Source organism: Arachis ipaensis, chromosome B10 (assembly GCF_059453495.1).
Source record: "Arachis ipaensis isolate K30076 ecotype BB chromosome B10, ASM5945349v1, whole genome shotgun sequence".
Classification (NCBI taxonomy): Eukaryota; Viridiplantae; Streptophyta; class Magnoliopsida; order Fabales; family Fabaceae; genus Arachis; species Arachis ipaensis.
In genome coordinates, this window is record NC_142435.1 from 26,719,763 (window position 1) to 26,744,199 (window position 24,437).

Consider the following 24,437-nt stretch of genomic DNA (forward strand, 5'->3'; position numbering starts at 1 on the left):
ATTATGCCGCTATAATAGATAAAGCAACATATTTCTGAAGTCGAGATTGCCGCGATACAACTTTCCCTGTAAAAGTCATCATATAACCAGAATTAGACTTTCTCGAATCAAGATCCCTCGCCATATCCGTATCTGTGTAACCATTCAACACATGTTGACCATTCTTAGAGCATAAATAAACTCTGGAAGTACCATTAAGATATCTGAGAATTCACTTCATTGCTTGCCAGTGTTCTTTGCCAAGATTAAAGAGAAACCGACTAACAACTCCAACAACATGAGTAAAATCTGGCCTGGTATAAATCAATTAGCATATATCAAACTATCAACCGCAGATGCATATGGAATCTTCTTCATTTCTTCTTTTTCTTTTTCACTTGTAGGACATTGCTACGAACTCAGCTTAAAATGACTAGCAAATGGAGTAATAACAGGTTTGGAACTACTCATGTTAAACCTCTCTGAAACCTTCTCAATATGCTTCTATTGCGACAACTACAGTTTTTCATTCTTCATGTTATGAGTGATACTCATACCAATGATTTTCTTTACAAGACCCAAATCTTTCATAGCAAAGGATTTGTTCAATTCTTTCTTAAGATTTTCAATCTTCTTAGTGTCATGACCAATAATCAACATATCATCATCATAAAGCAAGAAAATTATAAAGTCATCATCAAAGAATTTCTTGACATTCACACAATGATCAAAAGAATTCTTACTATACCCATGACCTTCATGAAGGAATCAAGTTTCGTGTACCATTGTCTTGGCGCTTGCTTCAACCCATATAAGCTCTTCTTCAATTCGCACACAAGATGCTCCTTTCCTTTAACTTCGACCATTTGGTTGCTCCATATAAATTTCTTTGTCTATGTCATCATGAAGCTACGCAGTCTTCCTATCAAGTTGCTCAACCTTTAAATTCAAGCTAGCTGCTAATCTAAGTACAACTCAAATAGAGGACATCTTCATAACTGAAGAGTACATCTCTTCAAAATCAATACCTTTCTTTTACTCAAAACTTTTCACAACCAACCAAACTTTGTACCTTGGTCGTGAAGTATTTTCATCTGCTTTGAATTTTAACACCCATTTATTCTTGAATGCTCTCTTACCATTTGGCAACTTCACCAATTCAAACGTATGATTCTCATGCAAGTATTTCATTTCTTTTTGCATGGCCTTCAAACAATCTTCTTTATACTTATCAGACATAGCTTCCTTGTAGTTCTCTGACTTTCCAATCTCAGTGTTCATCACATACTCATGAGGAGAGTATCTCTGAGAAGGATGACGCTCTCTAGTAGATCTTCTCAATTCAGGCTCAACTGGTGGTTCAGGTAGAAATTCATCATTTGGTGGAGCTTTTGCATCTGGCACCTTAGGTTGAGGTGTAACTTCATCGTGCAAATTATCACCATTATTATAACTTGTACATCTCCCCCATTAATAGGAGGTCTAGTGGAAGGACCAGATTTATCATTAGCAGAATATTTTAACAGTTGTTATTGGCTTATCTATCTTCTCAAGGTTTTCAATTGTTTGATATTAAAAAAAATCACATCTCGACTTCTAATTATTTTCTTACTCATCGGATTCCATAATTTGTAACTAAAGTCTTCATGATCATAACCCATGAAGATACACTGATTTGACTTTCCGTCAATTTTGGATCTTTCATCTCTTGGAATGTGAACGAAACCCCTGCAGTCGAACACTCACAAGTGACTATAGGAGACATATTTTTCTCTCCAAACTTTCTCTGGAACATCACCATTTAGTGGAATTGAAGGAGAAAGGTTGATCAAATCTATTACAATCTTCACTGCTTCAGCCCAAAAGGATTTTGGCAACTTTGCATGGGAGAGCATACACTTGACTCTATTATTGATAGTGCGATTCATTCTCTTTGCAGTTTCATTATGTTGAGGAGTCTTAGGAACTGTCTTCTCAAGCTTGATCCCATGTCCTTTGCAATACTCTTCACATAGACTCCTGTATTCTCCACCATTATCTACTCGAACACATTTCAACTTCTATCTTGTTTCTCTTTCAATACTTGCATGAAAGTGCTTGAAGATACCGAGCACCTAATCTTTAGATTTCAAAACAAAAGCTCACACTTTTTGAGAATAATCATCAATAAAAGTAACAAATATGATGCACCTCATAGTGTTTTAGCAACCATAATGCAAACATCAGTGTGCACTAAATCTAGAACATGTGATCTCCTATGAGGTCCAGAACTATGAAATGATACTCTAGCATACTTTCTAACAAAATAATGAGTACAAATATTTAAATCTGTACCTTTCACTAGAAGTGACTGCTTCTTGACTAAAATGCTAAGTCTTTTTTTACTCAAGTGACCAAGACGCATATGCACAAATAAGAGGAGGAATCATCGGCTATATTTACCTCTTCTTTGCACAACTTTGCTTGTAATCGGTAGAGAGTAGTGAGACTATTGTCTTCTTTAACAACAATGAGAGCCCCTTTAGTAATTTTGCATTTTCTACTACTAAAAGGAAGTGCAATATCCTATTGATCTAATGCCTTCACTAAAATTAGATTGATATCTGGTGCTTGCATAACAACTTGCATCCCATGTTGGTTTCAAGCCACACATCCCCTATACTAATGATGTCACAACCCCCTTTATCTCCCAATTTGATTTTACTAAAATTTTCAGCATGAAAGTTCCCACGTGAATTGAGAAGGGAGTTGAATCAAGGAATAACTTTTTAGACTTGAATAAACAAGTTATGCAAAATTCTGATTTTAGGAGATTATTTTGAATTTTGTCTCATCATAATAGAACAGAATTAAAATGGCAGAGAAAGGGAACGAAGAAGAGTCAGACCACGATATATCTTAGTTCGGCCACTTAGTGCAATGTGACCTATGTCTAGTCTCTGCCACTACAAAGGTAGAATTTCTACTATCGAAAATGTTTGGTAACCAAAGAAAATCAGCCAAAAACAGCCATAACTTGCTTTACTTAGCATTCATTAGTTGTTGCGAGCATTAATTAATGCTAAATAAGGCAAGTTCTAACTGTTTTTTTTGTCTACCTAGCATTACCCTTCTACTATAATCAAGATTGATTACCAATACCAATTACAAGAGACTCATACTCTTCTAAACCACCTAAGCTATCTTAAGCTTAGTATATCACCTAGGTGCTAACCCAACCTAGTTAAGGAGAACTAAGTGTACTCTAACCCAGCATACTTTTAAAATCAAACACTCAAACGAAAATAACTTTTGTATGAACTACTCTCTTTACCATTTGTATCTCTCAAATTAAGCTTGAATCTAGATAAAAGAGAAGTATGAGCACACTCAAAAATAAAGAAAACAAGGACTGTTTGTATGATTTGAAATTATGCACGAAAATAGTTATCTCTTTCTTAGATGAAATCTTCTTTTATAAAGCTTGATATCTTCTCTTCAAGATGGAGAAGTTTTCTTTTTTATTGACTAACTGTTGCACTCTTCAAGGCTCTTAACTGATAGCTATGAATGTGAAAGCTTTCCTTCTTTGTTTTCTAAACATTGGTGCAACAGCTCTTCAATCATTTGAAATATGATTTCCAATACATTGATGATGAAGAGGAAAATTCTTTCCTTCTTTAATTCAATTTGAATGTGCAGCAATTGTCCAATTTTTTATCCTTGAAACATATTTATAGTTGTCTTGATTTACAACATCTTTCTTAACTTGGCTTGAGATCCTTTTAATGATTTCCTTATAAATGTATATGCTTTGCATACTTCAAGCTTACTTGATTTATTCATCCTTAATTGATTCCTACAATTCTCATCATAATGGTTAATTATAATAAGAAATAGTTAATTGTGTTTATCATCATAAGATACCAAATCAATTTTTGACTCAACAAAAGAGTATAAAAAGTGAAAAATTCATACTTCAGAGTGACATGACATGAGACATTAGAATTTATAATCCAAAGGAAATCATCATAGACAAGATTAATATAGTTTTCATCATATGTAATAAGAACATTTTTATAAACAATCACATTAGTTTCTTTATTACTATCTTTACCTTTATTTTTGTTTTTTTCTTTAATGGATCTCTTTTCAAGAACCTACAATACCTCTTGATATGCCTCGACTTGCCACAATAGTGACAAATAAGCTCCTTTCTTGACTTGTACTTTTTTCTTGATTTGTTTCAACTCTCTAACCTGTCAGAACTGTGAAATTTTTTACTTTGACTTCTTTTCCGTGACTCTAAAATAAGTGCTTCTAATTGGGAGAAAGTATTGATCAAACTTCATTCTCTTCTTTTGACTTCTTCATTCAACATGCTCTCTTTAACTATTGCTAATGTCAACTTCTCTTTTAAAGCTGAATTAGTCAGTGTTACAACCAAAATTTCCCAACTATTAGACAAAGAACTCAGTAATAACAAGGCTTGTACCTCATCAATTGAAGTGATGTCATTATTTGTCAGTTGACTCACATTCTCCTGAAATATGTTCAAGTACTCTGGCATTGATTTACCTTCAATATATTTCATATTGACCAGCTTCCTAATCAAGAATGCTTTATTTTGACTTCTTTAACTATTGCTAATGTCAACTTCTCTTTTAAAGCTGAATTAGTCAGTGTTACAACCAAAATTTCCCAACTATTAGACAAAGAACTCAGTAATAACAAGGCTTGTACCTCATCAATTGAAGTGATGTCATTATTTGTCAGTTGACTCACATTCTCCTGAAATATGTTCAAGTACTCTGGCATTGATTTACCTTCAATATATTTCATATTGACCAGCTTCCTAATCAAGAATGCTTTATTTTGCACATTTATCCTCCCATATAACTCCTTCAATTTCTTTCACATCTTCTCGGCATTAGTGTCAGTGTCAACATGTGGATACACACTAAGATCGAGCTATTACCTAATCAAAACAACTGCTTTTCGATCCATCTTCTTCCATTCAGTATCAAATTTGGTACCTTTGGATTTAACTCCCTTTATAGGATCATACAAGTTCTTGCTATATAACATATTTTTCATGAGGGTCTTTCAAATTAAGTAATTTTTAGAATTCAATTTGATCATATTTGGCCTTTGAATATTTTTTTTTTCATTTAATCAGCATAAAAATGAACAACCAAAATTCTGGACACCACTTTATTGGAAAAAACTGAGGTTCAGACAAGAACCTGTCTGATAGCAAAAGTACTAAAAATAATTTTTTCACAACCTATACAATTATATAGGCAACACCAAAGATACTCCAAATAACAAATTCAATGACAGAAATTAAAAATATCAGACACCAGAATTTTTTATCATGAAAAAATCCTAAAAGAGGGATGAAAAATTCACGGGATCTAGTCCAGTAAAAATTTTCGCTATCAAAATAATGGGTACACAATCAGTCTTCTTCTTAGTAGCACTAGGAGACCTCAACAATCAACAAAATACATCATCAAAATTGATAAAATCAACATAAATTGTCCACAAAGTTATATTCTAATATTTATCTCTACAACAGAAATAACATACTAAAATTTCATAAGAAATAGAGCAAACTTACCAGTTTAATGAGATCAAAATAGCAATGCCTTTTTTGCCTTTGTCTTTTTCTCTTCCCATCACTGATCCTCTCCTTTTTTCTCTATTTCTTTTCTTTTCTTTCTTTCTATTTAAAAATGAGAGACTCACTCTCTCTCTCTTTTTTTTTACGTGGGTTATAACCACTTTTTTTTTATTATTTTAAACTGTGGACTCCATTTGAATTGGAAAATCACCAGCAATTCAAGATTATTATTAATCATTTGTCTATAAATTGATAATCAGTCAAAAATGGGTAAGCCGAATGAAATCAACCTAAACTTTTAGCTATTAATTAATTTTAAATAATAAAACTGAAAAAAATTAATTTTTTTAAATATATTTTATACATTTGATTTAATATCAACTAAAATTTTTAAATTTTTGAACCTCTAATTTTATTGATTCAATGGCCAATTCACTTTTCGTAACCTTGAGATTAAGAAAGAATAAATGATGTTATTTAAATGGCTATTTTAGTGAAGTGTCACTATTTTAAAAATTATTTACTAAATTGCTATCTTTTTAAAATATATTATTCAATTGTCATTCTTTTTAATTTATAGGTGTTTAATAAAATTTAATATTTATTTTAATAATTTTATATAATAAAATAATAGTTAATTTAAGAAAGAGTTAATATAAAATAAAAATTAAATAAACATAAAAATAATATTTAATGAATGCTTTAAATTATATATATCAATTAGAAAATAATATATTTAAAAAAAATATAACAGAAAAGTTTTACATCAAGTCATTTATTTAACTAAGTCCAACTAAATTGTTATAATGTATTTTTTATTCACGCACTTCTTCTTCCCTCGTACATCGTTGCTGCTACTGCATCTTCTTATTCTTTTTCTTTTCCTTTTTCTTCATCTTTCTCTTTCGTTATCATCGATGTCATTGTCACCATTATCACCACCTCCTCCGCCTCCTTTTTCTCCTCCTTCTTTCTCATTTGAATTTATTTTTCTTTTTTCTTTTTCTCTTCTTACCCTTTCATCATCATCATTGTTATCGTCATCGCTACTGTCTCTTCTTATTCTCCTCCTTTTTTCTTATATTTCTCTTTCGTTATCGTCGTTGTTGTCACCACCACCACCACCTCCTCCTTTCTTTCTCATTTGAATTTATTCTTCTCCTTCCTTTTTCTCCTCCTCCATCATCATCATCATCGTTATCGTTGTCAATATTATTTTTTTCTTATACGTAAATTACAGTGTTTTTTTTCCTCCTTCATTCTCTTTCAAATTTTTGCATATATAATATTTCAATTCAATAAGCGAGCATTCAAGTCTAGTTGAAAAACAATGCTCTTAAAAAAAGTAAGAGCAACAGAAGAAAAAAAGAAGAAGCAAAAAATACAACATTAAAAAAGATATTTCTGTGTTTTTGTAGCAATATTTCGATATCAAAATTAAGAAATTTCGGTGTTTTTTTTTTATTTCTGGAAGAAATTCAATTCAATAAATGTGAACCTACACTCATTCAACTAAATAAGATTCTAATATAGTACAAACATATTTATTCAAATAATTTCGGTGTTACCTTGTGATCTGTTAGTATGCAATTTACTTTTTACATTCATTCAATTAAATAAGATTGTAATACATATTCATTCAAGTCTAATATGAGAAGCAATACTCCTATAAAAGAAAAAAGAATAACAATTCAAAACAACAACTCTTCCTCCTCCTCCTCTTATTCTTCGTTATCTTGATCATCATGATTACTTACCAAGATTAGAACATCAAATTAAAATATTCCTTCTCATTATCTTTAGTTAGTAAGTAGAGGAAAAAAAGGAGCTCTTATTGAAGCATAAAAAGACATTAAGAAGGCATTTCTATATTTGTAATAAAATTTTGGTGTCAAAATTAAGAAATTTTTTATTTTTGTAACAACATTTCAGTGTCAAAATTAAAAAATTTTGGTATTTTTTTGTTTCTGATAAGAATTCAATCTAATAAGTGTGAAGTTACATTCATTCAACTAAATAAAATTGTAATATAGTTTAAACATGTTCATTCAAATAATTTTGGTGCTATCTTGTGATCTTTTAGTATACAATTTACTTTTTACATTCATTCAATTAAATAAGATTATAATACATGTTTATTCAAGTCTAATATGAGAAACAATACTCATAAAAAAAGTAAGAGTAACAATTCAAAACTACTACTCCTCCTCCTCCTTATCATCATCATCAACATTATCATCATAAGAAACAAAAAAATGCAATATTAAAGAAGTTGTATTTTTGTAATTAAATTTCAGTGTCAAAATTAAGAAGTTTCGGTATTATTATTAAGATATTTCGGTGTTATTTTTTAATAAATTTTGTATAATTCAAAACTACTCATCCTCTTCTTCGTTATCATCTTCTTCTTTTCTTATCTCACATTCTCATGATTTTTCTTATTTCACCCTCTTAACAAGAATAAAAATAAGAAAAAGAGAAGAAAAAAATCAAATAAAGAAAAAGAAGACATACATAATGCTGCAAAAATCACCAGGAAGATAAAGAGAAAAAGAAAAAAAAAACACAGCAACTACATCCAGAGAAGAAGAAAAAAAACGCAAAGAAGAAGAAAGAACGTGAAGAAAAAGTGAAAGCGCATGATGTCGCTAGGAGTTAGAGCGTGTCTACTCACTCTTACTGATTTTTGTTAGGTTTGAACTAATTTGGTTGGACTTATTAGTTGCCAAAAAAATTTGAATGTATAAAGAGGCCGAAAACATAATATGTAACAAGCAGTCTGATCTTAGTGTTAACCAAGATGTCGTTCTTTATCTCTCAAAGTCTCTGTTCGAATTCCACTCCATTGAGAGAAAACAAAAAAGACAGTTTCTTATTATGTTTCGTTCAAAAGAATTACAATTTGGTAAATAATTTTTAAATAGTGATATTTTAGTAAAAAAATCATAAATCATCATCTAATTGAAAAGAATCAATTGTCATTGTGATTAAAAAAAGTGACAATTTGATAAATAGTTTTCAAACTAGTAATATTTTAAATAAAAAATCTATTTAAACACTTAAAAGTAATCATCAGTTAAACACCTAACATAATTCAAGAATGAAACATTTGTTTGAGTGTTGAAATGAAGGCTACCTTTAATTAGAGACCACATTAAAGTAGTAGAATGAATGTCAGGCATAAGTACAGTAATATAAAAGTCTAAGGAACATTTTCTGTATGCTAATCAATTAATAATGGACTTCCATTTAAAGTAAGGTAGTTAGATGCAACATTGCGTTTAAATCAATGGAAAAATTAAATTCATGATATGGTTAATCCATATTGCCATATTGGTCACTCAAAGTTTCAAATAGAAAACAGAAAAGAAAATAGAAAAAAAATGCAGCAACTACCGGTAGCTGGCTACTGTGCAGGAGCTCCATAATAGGACGACTACACAACCAAGATGGTTGTTAGAAAAAGAAGTTAGACATTCCATTTGAGAAAAAAACAAGAAGTTAGAGTTAGCAGTTTACTTGTTTGTGCCTTTCTTTTAGTTTGTTAATGACTATATTAGAGGACTTGAGAAGAAAGATTGAATCACAAGTTTTTCGTTATCATTAATTTATTTTATTATTTTATTATTTTTTCACACTGGAAAAAAAAAAATTCACATTTGTATTATATTTCTGCTCCTTTCTAACCTTTATTTTCAATTTTCCCTTGCTTTGCTCTATTGGATGTTTTTTTTTTTGTTCCCATTATTCCTTGAATTTTTATTACAAAACTATCAACTTCTTGTTCTTGACTTTTTTTTTTAATCCTTCCACCCTGCTAAGACGAGAAATTCTATTCTCTCTTATGGAACAACAGAATCATATTCTACAAAAGGTTGTAATCATAAATTCAATTTTTATTGTACTTTCTGTTTGATTTTAGATTATTGTGTGGTTGACATTTATTTAGAACATCAAAAGCATTTATTCCATTGAGGAGATCTCCTAGTAGGACTACCAATAGATTTATAATTATCCCAAAACAATATTTTTGTGCTCATGCTTAACTTCCAATGGATGCACTAAAATTTTGAGGTGAATTGACAAATCATTGCAATTTTTTCAATACAAAGCAACATTAAAAAAAAAAAAAAAAAGAAAAAAGACTTGCCTTTTAGTTAACAATTTAAGCTTGATGAAAAACTAAGGGTGAGAGATGGGTTAGGTGGTAGTACTTTTTTTTTAACCTTTTCAATTAACTATATAAAGGGCCAATTCACCCTAGATCACCATAACGAATAGCCGCCACAAGTAGGAGTGGTTGATACTTGATAGTAATAACTAATACACGCACCATTGTTCTTTGGGACATTATCCACACTTTCACTAAACCATGTCATCTTCCCATTCCCAAAACATGAAAATAGGCATAGTGGGTTTCGGCACCTTCGGACAGTTTCTTGCAAAGACAATTATAAAACAAGGCCACACTATAACGGCAACTTCTCGATCAGATTACTCCCATCTCTGCCTCCAAATGGGTATCCATTTTTTCAGGTAATTAATAAAGCATTAAGCGTTATACATGCATGCACACATACACAATAAGTCATATAGTATAGTATGTAGGTACATAGATGCACATCAATTTCATATATATGTTTTGCAGGGATATGAGTGCATTCCTTGATGCTGGGAACGATGTAATACTGTTATGCACATCGATCTTATCGCTAGCGGAAGTTATGAGGTCAATGCCACTCACTTGTCTGAAGCGACCAACGCTCTTTGTTGATGTCCTTTCGGTCAAAGAACATCCTAGAAACCTTCTACTCCGAGTAAGCAGTTGTAAAATACCATTTAATTTATGGGCGTTGTCATTATAAACAAAAAAAAGGTGTTTCTGACTTACTATTATTTTCTAATTTAGGAGAAATTGCAGTAACCCTATATTCATTACATAACTTGAGTTCTTACTTGTTTCATTTGGAGGATGGTTACCTTAGTTTCATCAGTTTCTTCATTTGTTTTTGTTTGTGTTGGAAAGACGTTGCCAGGGGAGTTAGACATACTGTGCACGCACCCAATGTTTGGACCAATCAGTGGGAAGGATGGGTGGAAAGATCTCACTTTCATGTATGACAAAGTTCGAATTCAAGATGAAGCCAAATGCTCTCGTTTCCTCCAAATTTTTGAAACTGAGGTACGTTAATCCATAGTTAGTTACATTCTAAAGTGAACAAATCAATGTAATTCAAGAAAGAAAGACAAAGCTTAAGGATAAGGTAACATGTTCTTTACATACTCCTAGGATTAGTTATGAGATAAAGGTTAAAAAATCAAATGATGATGACCCAAACCTGGTGATGAATTCAAGCAAGATCAATTGCATATACATTGTATGTATTATACAGGGTTGCAGGATGGTAGAAATGTCCTGTGAGGAACATGATAAAGCAGCTGCTAGGAGCCAATTTATCACACACACAATAGGCAGGTACATGGTATTCAACATATATCTAATCACAATATATATATCGACTATGCTACGTTTACACCAAAATCAGCCACTAGTATAAAATAAATGTTAAAATACAAATACACATTGAAAATAAATTAAGTCACACATATATTTATACACAAATACATTGGTAGCTAATTTTAGTGGCTGATTTTAGTATACGAATAACATTTTTGTATATATATATATATGCTCACAAAATGTAAAATTCTGCTGATTCTTCAATCCTCACTAATCAGGACATTGGGAGAAATGGATATAAGGTCCACACCTATTGACACTAAGGGCTTTGAGACACTTGTTCAATTGGTAGTCATTCATAATTCATATATGTTGTTCATTTTATCAACTAGCTATGGTACAACAATCGCTAAATGTAACATATCAAATTTTACTTGCAGAAGGAGACCACCATGAAATGTAGTTTTGATCTGTACAGTGGATTGTTCACGCATAACAGATTTGCCATACAAGAGGTATGTAACTGCATATGAAATGCTTGTTTTTAGGTTATCACTGTTTAGAAGCATAAGTGCATAACCAAGCATCTTAAGATATACTCATCTATGCAGCTGGAAAACCTTGAGCATGCCTTGTTCAAGGTCAAAGAGATGCTGGTTCAAATGATGAAAGAGGAGCAGGGTCAAGAAAAAACTGAAAGTTGATGTATTACTTGTACTTGAGCAAAAGAAATTATATAAAAAAAAGAAGTGGAAAGAAAGAAACAAAAGAAATAGATACATTCAATCACTTGTAATAAATAGGTTCCATTCCCAATACATGCTCAGTAATTTCAATATTAGTAAAGCATACATTTATTCCCAATGCCTGGAAGAATCCAGCACCAGTTGGTTTTAGATAACTCAGGTTTTGTTGCTTCACTTCACCCAAAAATTAAGGGGAAAAAATGTAGACCTCAATGTCCCTTTGTGTGCCGAACATATAAAGAAATAAATTATATCTACATATTTTGTGTAGGAAATCATGATAACTTGCAGTCTATCTATCATTAGATGAGATATACTCAATCTAAATGGGTTCCAGATGTGTACATAACATATCCCATGATATCCACGCATTGAGCACGAGATCTAGTGTTAACTATAAATTCTTACCAATATAGTTGCTGCAAATCCAAAGGTTGGTTCATCACTTCATTATACTCCAGTATAGGTGCTCCTCAACTTTTCTTTAACCCCGCAACCCGTTTAAAAGGTCTTACAAAAGAGTGATTGCCTAACCATAAAGTAGTTACAGTCATGTATTGTTGGTCTCATCTTGAAACAGCCCTGCATTTATTACTTACATCAAAATTATATTTACCAAAATGGGATCCTATCAAAATGTGTACAACTGAGCCGTTAAAGGAACTGTCAACAGGTTTGAGAGAGAGAGAGATCATGAAAGCGAAAAACCCTATACTTTTGAGCCTATTATACAAGATTTTTAAGAATAATAATACAAAAATGAGAATTATAAATATATCACGAAAGGAGATTGAATCTCATTTATTCTTTTATCTCATCAATGCTGGCTTCTTCTGTTTCGCCGCAAACAATTGCTGCATTATTTGGAGGATCTGATGTAGGTAACTCTGTCTTTCTAACTTGCAGACCAGTAGCGCGGGCAATGTCAATCCATTGCTGCAGGAATATATAGGAAAACCAAAGTTGAAATATTCTACTCAGATAATCAAGTTAATAGGTAGATAATAATAATAATAATAATAATAATAATAATAATAATATATGTGCAATAGTAAGCAATGAGAAATGTGCAAGTGACGAAAAAATATGGAAAGCAAAACAAGAAAAGTTGATCTGACCTGGGTTCCCCAATAGGAATTGACTGTCCGTGCGACAAACGATACCATATTTACAAACAAGGTTTGGGATGCAAACTGTTCAGAAAGGCGATGCTCCACTAACCCAGCAATTACCTGCACAAAAAATATTTCAGTATTAATAAAGAAGGGTAGTTGCAGACCTTAGCTGGATGCAAATTCATAGTACAATAACACCAAATAAATAAATATATACTCATAATTTTCAGAAAGAAAAAGTCCTTAAATAATTATCCAGTAGTATCCTGAAGAATAGGTGAGAAAGAGAAAAATAGACAACAAGACAAAGTAGTTATTATTGAAATTGAACATATCTTTCACAATTTTAACATCAAAGTGTTACAATAATCCAAAAAAAGATTGTAATTAACAATGACACATTTGATGTCTCCCTGCTTTCAAATGACGATGTAAATCCAACTTCCAAGTATGTTTTGCCTTGCTCCAATAATTGTATATTGCGAAAAATTCAATTCATGACAGCAACTATAGAAAGACAAACCATCATGATAATATAGATCTATTTCCCACAGAAGTTAGGTCAAATCTTACTTTAACGCTCTGTTACACATTATTTACAAGCTACAACAAAGGAGTTGAATGCAAAAGGCAGGTGTACCTGGTATCGGAGATTTGACGAGATTCCAAGAAATAATGAATAAACAACTGCTGTTTTGAGTATTGGTGACCTCACAATCTGTTGTTGAGTAACGACAGCCGGATTAAGTAATTTACGAATTGCATATAGAGAGTTTGATGAAGCCACAGCACCTATGCTTGAAATAAATCCAACACCGGCAAGTTTTAAACCACCAAATACAACTGATGCAATTCTATGATTGAGATTCCAGTTTATCCCTGCTGGATTCTTTTGAAATGCATTGTCTGGGATGGAGCCCAGAAGACCTATTAGTGAATTAATGTTTTCAGGTGCATTTGCCTCATCAGCATATGAAAGGAATGACAGAGTTGGTGCAGGAAGCCACACTGTAAAAAAATCAACAATTGATCCTCTGACAGTGTCTGTGATAACATAGTCTAGTTCCTGGAAAAAATTTTCTTTCCGCTTTTCATACTGTGCTATTAGAGTAGTTGTTATCGATATAGCTTCTTCTATGGCTAATCTATGCAAGAATTTGGGGTCTGCCAACAATCTTTCCCTGAAACCCTGCACCAAGAAGAGCCTGATGAGGAGGTATGAATATGAAAGGAAGAAAAATATGAAACATTCAAATGGTTAAAGAGAAGAGTTTATTTTCATATATAAACTTACCTGGAAACGGTGAGTGAGTTCTGAAATTAAGGGATACTTCTCTATGTCAAAGAAGTTCTGCAATACCTCTGGTGATACCAAACCAAGATCAATTCCCTTTTGTAGATCCTGAAACCGGAAGGAAAATATACCTTTGTATGATGATGTTACAACTTACAACGAGCATTGTCATATACTACTGTCTAAAGGATGATAACATAGATAAAAAGAATCCGAAAAGACATTCACTACGAAATCATCAAATGCAAACAATTGCTAATTAGACCTCCTATACTCTCGGATGCATGAATGATAAATTACAAATTAAGAGAACTTGATTTTAAAAAATTATCAGAATCCCAGACTAAGGACTTCATGATCACAATTTACCCCATCCCAAAGTTTTCAACTCCATTATCATGTATTGTGTTTTGCATTAAACCTGAACTGATAAAGCCATAAAGGAATAAGAGTTTAAAGGAAAAGGAAGATCTGGGACATGAAATGATACTATGAAATGGTACATTTTTGAAGGACACAACCTGACACTGATAGGTTTTTGAGGTGCACAATTTGTGTCAGCTGGCAAGAATATATACTGTAAATGATTGTGGAATACCAAAGCTATACTGAATACAACTAAAAACTCCAAAAGGAACTGATATGAGAAACATAGCAATCTGTGGGATGTTGAACTTTAATGGTTTGCTAACCTGTGGAAGGGCATCTCGTCTGCGCCCAGCAGCATTCATAACCCGAGCAATCTCAGCACGGTCAAAGCAATTTCTATTACAGGGTCTGGCAGCAGAATACCACAAAAAATCAGCAACAGGAACTTCTCCCTCTCCACGAATGAACTGTCTTTCAGGGTCAAGCAATATTACAACTTGGTTTTTCTTCTGTATTTTTCCTGAAATTCTTGCTGGCACTCCAGTTCCTCTAGAACCATATGTTACATGGCTTGCACCAGTCACAACTACTAACATGCCCGATGCTCCTCCATCAAGCACATTTTGTAAGATGATCTGGGACATATTATACTCCTCTACAACTCTAGCTTGTGCAGAAAGATATGAGCTTGGACCAAAAGGAACTGATGGATTTAGAATACTATCAACTGATGATTTACGTGAGATAGAAGTGAAGCCTGATATGAAGCCTGAACCAGCTGGAGGTGCATATACTTTACGATCAGCTTTTGAAAGCCCACGAATTCCTTCTGCTTGTACAGTCCTTAAGATCTGTAGATGAGTGAATGGTCATCATAATTATCAACTTGATTTATCTAATTAAAGAGTGGATTCGGTTAAACATAACAATCGACACCTTAGGTCAGTTAAGCTTTCAATACAAGGTTCCTTTGGTGTTCCTAAAGTTCTTTTGGGTTTTCCTCTATTCTTTTAACAGGCCATCTTACCAATTAGGGAAAAAGCATGTTTTATTAAACATTCTGCTTATTTTTGAGACATTTGAGGATGATAAATTCAATTCTATTCAGTGTTTGCCCTTTTTTTAAAAAAAAATTATTTCGGATTGATATTCAGACTAGGCTATTCTTGTCACAATGCAATTAAGTCCCTGGGGGCTCCTCATTATTGTGCACACCATTAGCTTATATTGTGAGTTAGTTAAGCACAATACTCCGCCAGAAATTCCATAGGTTAATAAACAATCGACATATCTGCATAAGTTTGTGAATGAAAATTCAAGCATACCGATAGTGGGGTGCCACAAGCAACAAGGCGGATTCCATTTTCACGGCAGTAATTAAGAAGAGGTTCATACTCCTGCCATCTTTCAGGCGGCCAATGCATTGTATAAGACTTTAAGGTTTCTCCATCTATCCTGTTGCAAAAGTTTAATATGAAAGAATTACTCTTAAGAGACAGACAGAGATTAACAGTAAAATAGTAATTGAATTAGTAAACGGAGGGCAGATTAAAATTTAACATAAAGAATTGCACGCCATGTGTGTGTGTGAAATAACAAGATCTATTTTCCTAATTGATTATTAAATTCTAAATTTAGCAATCCACAGAACAAAAATTAAATAGGACAGAAACTAGCTTAGTCATTTTCATGGCTCAAGTGACACAGAAACTTGTTAATTCTTACTCACTTCAACTTGAAGATTCTTGTTCAAGCTCGCAGTGACTAATGTCTAATGATCAATTTCCTTCAATTTACAAGTTCATAATCGTTAACCAACATTCATCTACATTTCTACACTACATTCTCAATTCAACAGTTATCTGATATGAACCCAAAAGCTATATTCATTCAGCAAAATTTGAAATGCATACTTGTTATCCATGAACTGACTGAGCGGTTCCTGAAGATTCGAAGGGAAAGCTTCAAGAGCCAAAGACAAATGCTTCTCATTCTCTATGCACCGCTTTTGCAAATTCTTAACGATCTCGAGCTCCAATTCCTTGTCGTCGCGAACCGGAACCTGCTCCGCTTCCCCCAAATACACCACGCGCGCGTTCATCAGCTTCTCCCACACTTTCCCCTTGTCCTTCCCTATTGCCAACGGTTCCCCGATCGCCGTCGCGTCGTAAATCCTCGACGTTATCGCCTCCTCCTCCTTCTGCTTCTTCTTCGGTTCCTCAACCTTCGCCGCCTTCAATTCTGCAGGCGGAGGCGCCGAAACAGGAGATGGCGCCGTCACAGCCTTATCATCCGCTCTCGTTGCCGACGAGAACAGAAACGACGCGCCGGCGGCAAGAAATGGCGCCGCCAACACGACTCGCCGGGTCGGACCGACCGAGTTTTCAGCTACGCCGTCATTCTCGGGCTTCGCGGCTGCAGTTATGGTTATGGTCTTGGAGTGGCGAAGGGACAAGTTGATACGATGACATTTCACGGTCCACACGGCGTCGTTTAGTTGAACGGGAGCACGTGAGCGGCGAAAGAAGGTCACGTGCGGCGGTTTAGTAGTGGCGAAGGAAGAAGCCTGGGTGTTTGGCTTCATCTCCTTGGTGACCTCAGGTTTTCACTTCAACTAACTCCAACTATGATACTTCGATTAGCTTTTGTAACCATTAGCTCACTGATTGTTCTTGTTCAACGTTCTCACTTGTCATAGAAAATCTTGGGGGGGAAAATGAAAAATACTCGTAACCATAAAATTTTGTTGCTGAATAAAGATGAGGTGTTTTTGTGGTCACAATAAATTTAAATTGTTATGAACATATTGGTACGTAAGTTTGGAGGGGGCTCTAATTGTTCTACGTGAAGCATTTGTGTCCATACAGGATATTGGATTCAGGTGCCAAGTGGCAAACACTTTTTGTTATATTTTGTTTTGTGATAATGAATGTGGTGCGTTTTTATTTTCCTTGTTTTCGGAATTTTCTCTGTGCGATTGAGATGAGCTGACTCAGATGTGACTCAGGGCTGAATAAAATCAAATAATAGTTGGAATATCTGAAGCCCAGGTGCCAAATCAATTTGTGGGATATTGGGCAAGGTGAAGCAAAACAAACAAAAAGCCCAGTTTCTATTTGTTCTTTTCAGACCAAAAACTGTATTCATTTGATCCAGGGAAGTCTCCAACCAAAAACTTCCACCAAAAAAGAAAGAAACAGAGTGTTAGCGAATGGGTCCCACTTCATGCATTCATTATGAAATATGAATTGCAGTACAACAATATACATACATACATACATACAAATAGTATGCATGGGTGCATGCCAAGTACACTACTGCCCCGCTATACCAGGCAAATGAAGTGACACCTTCTCCCACTCTGCTTCTCTCTCTCTCTCTCGCAGCTTCAGGAATATAATTTCTATTTGAGTTCCAAGAGAAGACAAGAGACCAGACTTTCTTGTGCCTCTTTGATTACTCTCCTCTTCACGTGATCTATATTCCATTTCTTCTCCTTTCTTCACTTTTTCAACCTTCTTCGTTTGTTCATCTTATGCTACTCTTTGCCGATTAAACACATTCACCGCCTCAAAGGTTTCCTTTTTGTCCTTCCTTCATTTTTTCTGTTTTCATGAGGGCAAAAATGATCAAAATGCTCTTACTCACGAAATGCAGTTCCGTAGTGTTATTTAGGTTTTAAATACACACACAGTTAGTCCAGGAGACTTAACCCACTTCTATTTTATTTTATTACTAATTTACTTTTAATCGATTTACAGTTTCATCGTTTGGTATTTAATATTTGAAGTTCTTTAACTCTTGATATTTTTAATCATTGTTCTGGTATGATTTTTTATTTTTATTATTATTATTATTATTATTATTATTATTATTATTATTATTAAGACAATAAATAAATCAACTACATTTTATATTAGATGATGTTTAGATCATTAATTAAATATTAAATCTTAAATGCATGTAATCTATAGTAGTAATACTTGGTTAGTTTCGTAGTAGAGTGTGGCGATTTCTACTGCATAACTGAGACTTGTGATTTTGGTAATAGATGGGTGCGGGAAGGAGAACAGAGACTCATGTATTGAGCGAAAGGTCACGAGCACCTTCATCATCTTCTTCATCGGTAAATTGCAGCGTAACTGCAAGAAATCTGAGGAAGTCTGAATTAGGGGGAGTTATCTTCGGATGCAAGCATAATACAATGAACCAGTGCTTTCAAATGCAGTTATTTGGTTAGTTTCACCTTATTTCAAGGGTTTTGGTTTGGGTACTCGTCAAGCATATACTATAAACCAAAAATTTTGATAGAAAACGTTAATTAACTGTTAAATTTTTTAAGTTCTTTTTTAATTTATCGAATGCATTGAAAAAATCAAAACTTTTTTGCTTTCTTTTTCTGAAAAAGTTTTTTAACTAATTATTATTATTATTTGTGTACTCATTTTTGTTTTTGGACTTTTGGTACAACGAGTGACTGCATTAAGCACTTTAAACAAAGTATAAATAATATATTCCTTTTTCATTTTGATATACTTGCAGTTTTCAATCAACTTAGTTAGCAGGCACAAATGAAATGTATTTACTGTGAGAACTTAAAATTTTTAATTCTTGGAAACAGGCTTGCCATCTGGACATATATCATATGTGAAGAATATTGGTCCTGGTTTGCCTCTGTTTCTATTCAACTATAGTGATAGGATGCTACATGGTATATTTGAAGCTGCAAGTAGTGGAAGATTGAATATTAATCCTTATGGCTGGACTGAGGGTAGCTCGGATTGCACTCCATATGCAGCCCAGGTTAGAGCATGATGTTTTTATTGTTCTATCAGTTTGGCTACTCAGTTTAGGATTTACTTTTTTTTCACCCTCTTTTTGTTTGTATAATTTAAGGTAAAGTTCAAGACTAGAATGCAGTTCCAGCCCTTGTCGGAAGTTCAGTTTAGTCCGGTTATCGAGGACAACTATTACCTTCCAAAGTTGTTTTGGTTTGAACTGGATCAAGTTCAAACTAAGAAGCTAATATCCCTTTTTTCGGCGTCTACACCAATAGCTGCACAGAGTATAATCCCGAGAAGTATACCAAAGCTTCCTTCGTCTAATTCAGCATATGATGGCCGCTCTTACTCGTCTCTTTTAAGAAATGATGTTCATTCGACTGGTGATTTGAAGAATTCTCAGACCCGACAGATAGTTCCGTTGTCTAATTCAGTCACTAATTCGGAATATGATGGCCGCTCTTACTCATCTCTTTTAAGAAATGATGTCCATCCTACCAGTGATTTGAAGCATATTCAAACTGGACAGACCTCCTTGGAAACTACTCATGGTTTGAATGGTCACAATGAGTCTGTGGATGAAATAGACCACAAGGGAGCATTGGAGCAAACCATGTTGAATCTGCCTACTGAAGATCAGATGAATAATGCATGGGATTCGCCATGTATTGGATCTAGTTTGAATGGAGGGAGCAACACATCAGAGGAATTTATTGATGAGTCTACCCAATGTGATGAACAATTTGAATACTTGAAGCAGCATATGGAAGACCTCTACTTATCTGTTTCAGCTGATCGGTGTTTGCCTCGATCCATACCATGTGAGAGTATGTCCACTCCTTACTTGCAGAGCAGTGCTTCAGAGGGTAATACTTCTTGGTCATACAAGTCTGAGATAGAAAATTGTTGCTTTCCTGAAGCAGAGTTGCATTTGAATGCCAAATCACCTGATCTTCGTTTTATTTTTGACAAGGTAACTTTTTGTCATTGGGATTCCTTTTCTTCTTAAATTTTAAAATCATAGTGTCATAACCAAACTAATTTAATATCATTTTGTGTATTGTTGACTTTTAAGATACAACAAGAAGTCAATGAATTGCGGTTAAAGCAGTTCAAACAGGAGCTGCAAATCTGTTCCTTGGAGAAAGAGCTGGTATGGATCTTCTTGTTATTCAGATTGAAATCTCTTGCCTAATTCTGCATCAGTGAGTTCTTTCATTAATATCATGAAATAGATTTTAAAGTTCTTCATCGAAGAGGAGGGGTGGACGGGGACTGGGTGATGTCACATGTTGCTGTGTTTTTTCCTTTTTTTTATTTTGATATTTTTGTTCAGATTAGTAACACATCTAAAAGTTCAGGTTGAATCAAGAAGAGAGATAGTGAGCTTGAAGCAGCAATTGAAGACATCAGATTGTGTCACATTTCCTAAAGAGGATCTTGTAATGCGATCTAAATCTAGTTATAAGGAATCAATTTTAATAATGGGAGGTTTCGATGGGTTAACATGCGTGTCAACTTTGGATTGCTACTGTCCAACTAATGATTTGTTGGAGACCCTTTGTCCAATGAGTTCGATTCGATCATATAACTCTACTGTGAAGTTAAGTGGTGAAGTTTATGTAATTGGTGGCTTACAAGATAATTTGTGGTGTGACACAGGTATTAGCTCCATTCATTCTTTCTATTTACCTTCTTTTGCAAAAACTTCTCCATTCATTCTTCTTCTTTGAGAGGATTTGATACCTTGTTTATATTGACTAACATCTGAGTTTCATTTTTGAAAGTTGAATCATACAACCTAGTGGAAAATCAATGGTTCACTCGTCCTTCTGTACATCAAAAGAAAGGAAGTCTTGCTGGGATTTCATTGAATGACAAGATTTTCGCTATAGGCGGTGGAAATGGTGTACAATGTTTCTCTGAGGTTGAATCATTTGACCCAAACGTTGGAAAGTGGATACCTACAAGGTCAATGATGATGAAAGTAATTTCTTTTCCCTCTGTAGTACTTCGTTCTTTTTTTCCCATTGGTTAGCATTGTCGCAACATGAATGTAGTTGCCAAAAATAAAAAAATATTTAGAACTTTATACTACAAACATCAAATTATAAGATGCTTAGTAATTCAGTTTTATTAATCTTTAGTACTCGTGCTTGTTTAGATGTTTTTATATGTCAAGACTCAAGGTAATTGTGTCATTATGTCCAACTTATTGCATGCATGCTGAACTTCTGATTCTGTTTTGTAATTCCCATGCTCTTGGATGATGCACACTTTATGCTTCATTATGACAATCTGTACCAAAGGATGGATATCTCAACTAATATTCTTGTTGATTAACATTTAATTTCTTTCAGAGATTTACTCCAGCTGCAGCAGAAATTAATGGCGTCATATATGTTGTAGGTGGATTTGATGGAGATAATTATTTGAGGTTAAAATCTATTGAATTGCTTTCAATAATTGATTGTTATCTAATTGCCAGTGCCACCAGTTTGCTACGTTCCTTCCACTCTGATCTTAGAATTTTCTCCAGCACTAAAACCAAAACCAGTTGTGTTGTGTTGTGTTGTGTTGACAGTGCAACTATGAAAATGATACGATATTTAATATTGGTTCACACAGTTGTGATCACCAGCTTTATGATTGTTGAATTGAATTGATAATGAAATGAAACTTGGAACCCTCCCATAAATTTCAAAAGTATTCATCATTTTGATTTGTTGATGCCTAAAATATTCTTTGACTACTATTTTATTTTTATTGGAAAAGTGTATTTTGTTTTTATCCCAACTCTTTTTTGAACTCCTTCATATCTTGAATAATTTTAGAACAAAGAACCATTGAGCTTTGATTGTTCCATCCTGATCCAGTGGTTTCCGTTCATTATGGTAAAGTTCGTCTGTGTATAAATTCCGACAATAGTTTTGTCTTCGTATTTTGTAGCACATGGTTAAATTGTTATACTCGATTCGATTACTTAGCAGACTGATTAGTTTGTGTTTTTATCTGATAATACATCTTATATCCCCAGAAAGCAAAAAGATTAATTTTATTCTAACATTTGACTCTACTATGGCCTGGCTAGGGTGTTTAATTTAGATAGGATAGGATATAATATTCTAAAGCAAAAAAAAAATGAATCGTAAGATTAGAAATTGTCCTTAAAAGAGATTTGGCTTTATGATTCCTTTCTTTTTGGTTTTCCCCATTGTCCTAGCTAATGATTCTCTGAATTCTTCTTTTTTTCAGGTCAGTGGAGAGATATGATCCTCGCGGGAATTCATGGGCTAGACTTCAAAACATGTCAACAATGAGAGGCTGCCATTCTTTATCTGTCCTAAACGAACAGCTGTAAGTTAATATCCTATGTGTTTCTTGGCTGCTGTTAGTGGCTAACAGGATCGGACATTCAAACAGTAATAGCACTTAGGAGGAACAAAGGCCATTTAATAATATTAGAATGCTTAATTGAGCTAGTAGAAAAACCTACAGAAAAAGTAAGGAACTTTATGCCCGCCCCTTTTTGTGCTTAGTAGACTAAAATCATTCTGATAAAGGATGCTCTAGCCATCTTTGGGAGGGAAACCAAAGTAGTTGTTGAGACAAGTCAAAGGATCTATTGAATATTGATTTCTGACTTCTTTTTGTTTTTAATTTTGATAACAATATATTGTTTGAAAGAGCAAGCCATAGGAAGAGGGTTTGGGTCTAAGTAAGATTGATATAAAGTGAAAATGTAAGGATAGAGTCATGGTTAGATCAATGAAATGAGTTTAATTGTGATGCACCATCATCGGTATCAAATCCTTCTTTCAAATGACCACTCAAGTAGTAGGTGTGAAAAGTTACTTTTGCTAATGTAATACACAAATTGAATTCATAAAATATATCATTACTCTTTTAACTCATGGATTCTTACTATAGATTAGCATTTTTTCAGCCTAGAATAAGCTTTAGAAGAATACTTTTATTTTGCTAAATAATTAGATACAATGTTCTAAACAGATATGCAATTGGAGGATATAATGGAGAACAGATGATCTCAACAGTTGAGATATTTGATCCTCGCACTGGTTCATGGATAATGAGCGAACCCATGAACACTTCTAGGGGATATTTTGCAACTGTAGTAATTGGAAATTCAATTTTTGCCATCGGTGGTTTGAGTGAAAGTAATGAAGTTTTAGATACGGTATGCAATTTCTACATTACATTCATTCAATTCTTTTCTCTTCAATTTGCAATTATTTTCTAAGATTTAATCTTGATGGCAGATTGAATGTTACAAAGAAGGTCGTGGCTGGGAATCAACTAATCTAAAAGCTCTTGGAAGGAGATGCTACTTATCTGCCATACTCTTGTGAGGTACTCTATTGTCTACTTATAATAAGGATTATAAAGTCTTTTTATAGAGATCAAGGATACTATTATGTAAAATCATTCTATTAAACTTTATTTTCTCTGTTCTTTGTTAATTCCATTAGAGAAAATAAATAAAATTCTGTTTACATAAAATGACCTTTTTCACTGTTCAATCGTGTACTGCAGGACGAGTGTTGGGTTGAACACTAGAAGGCTGCAAAGGCTTTTGTGAATATATAGAAGGGCACCTATATAGAAGTGTCCCATACTTCCATTTGTAAAGGGATTGTTATGTTTTGTAAGTGACCGCGGTGACGTGGGTGAGAAAATGGAAGTATTTGAGAAGTTGAAAAGATCAATTTAGGATAGTAACAAATGAAAACTAGCTTATTATACAAGCCAACTTAAATTGTCTAAATCTAATATCTATTAAAAATAGTTTACACCTGTGCAACTTTTTTTTTTTCCAAAGATAACTATTATTCATTAATTATAAGAGAAATAACAAATGTTATTCAACTAAGGATTAGAATGAGAAATGGGAGTCTTCCAAAAGTCACTAAACAGACAAAGAATAAGAAAATTAAGATAGAAAAATAACATTCAGAGCTCAATTCTATTCATTTGATTGAAAAACCCTGTGAAGTTGTTGAGCTAGCTTCAGAGTCGGCCACCACAGTTGATGCAAGACCATTTCTTTCTCAAGGATAAAACGGTTT

General features: G+C 33.5%; 3 protein-coding genes across 3 annotated transcripts; 2 read left to right on the forward strand and 1 right to left on the reverse strand.

The window, feature by feature from the left end:
* Positions 1-9,039: 9,039 nt before the first annotated feature.
* Positions 9,040-12,066, forward strand: LOC107622828 (arogenate dehydrogenase 1, chloroplastic). Its single transcript, XM_016324870.3, has 7 exons — positions 9,040-10,120; positions 10,233-10,401; positions 10,611-10,766; positions 10,978-11,060; positions 11,324-11,393; positions 11,486-11,560; positions 11,657-12,066. The coding sequence occupies exons 1-7, from the start codon at positions 9,957-9,959 to the stop codon at positions 11,747-11,749; spliced, it is 810 nt and encodes a 269-aa protein (XP_016180356.1). The 5' UTR covers positions 9,040-9,956; the 3' UTR covers positions 11,750-12,066.
* A 312-nt stretch (positions 12,067-12,378) lies between these two features.
* On the reverse strand, positions 12,379-17,478 carry LOC107622827 (protein RETICULATA-RELATED 5, chloroplastic). Its single transcript, XM_016324869.3, has 7 exons — positions 16,483-17,478; positions 15,895-16,024; positions 14,893-15,420; positions 14,201-14,308; positions 13,547-14,095; positions 12,910-13,023; positions 12,379-12,727 (listed from the first exon to the last, which is right to left on the reverse strand). Exons 1-7 carry the CDS (start codon positions 17,151-17,153, stop codon positions 12,593-12,595), a joined length of 2,235 nt encoding a protein of 744 aa, XP_016180355.1. The 5' UTR covers positions 17,154-17,478; the 3' UTR covers positions 12,379-12,592.
* Positions 17,479-17,878: 400 nt separating this feature from the next.
* LOC107624021 (uncharacterized) lies at positions 17,879-24,063 on the forward strand. Its single transcript, XM_016326455.3, has 12 exons — positions 17,879-18,145; positions 18,621-18,804; positions 19,191-19,372; positions 19,466-20,323; positions 20,426-20,503; positions 20,712-21,012; positions 21,138-21,337; positions 21,711-21,787; positions 22,606-22,707; positions 23,362-23,548; positions 23,631-23,721; positions 23,905-24,063. Exons 2-11 carry the CDS (start codon positions 18,621-18,623, stop codon positions 23,718-23,720), a joined length of 2,259 nt encoding a protein of 752 aa, XP_016181941.1. The 5' UTR covers positions 17,879-18,145; the 3' UTR covers position 23,721; positions 23,905-24,063.
* Positions 24,064-24,437: the final 374 nt, after the last annotated feature.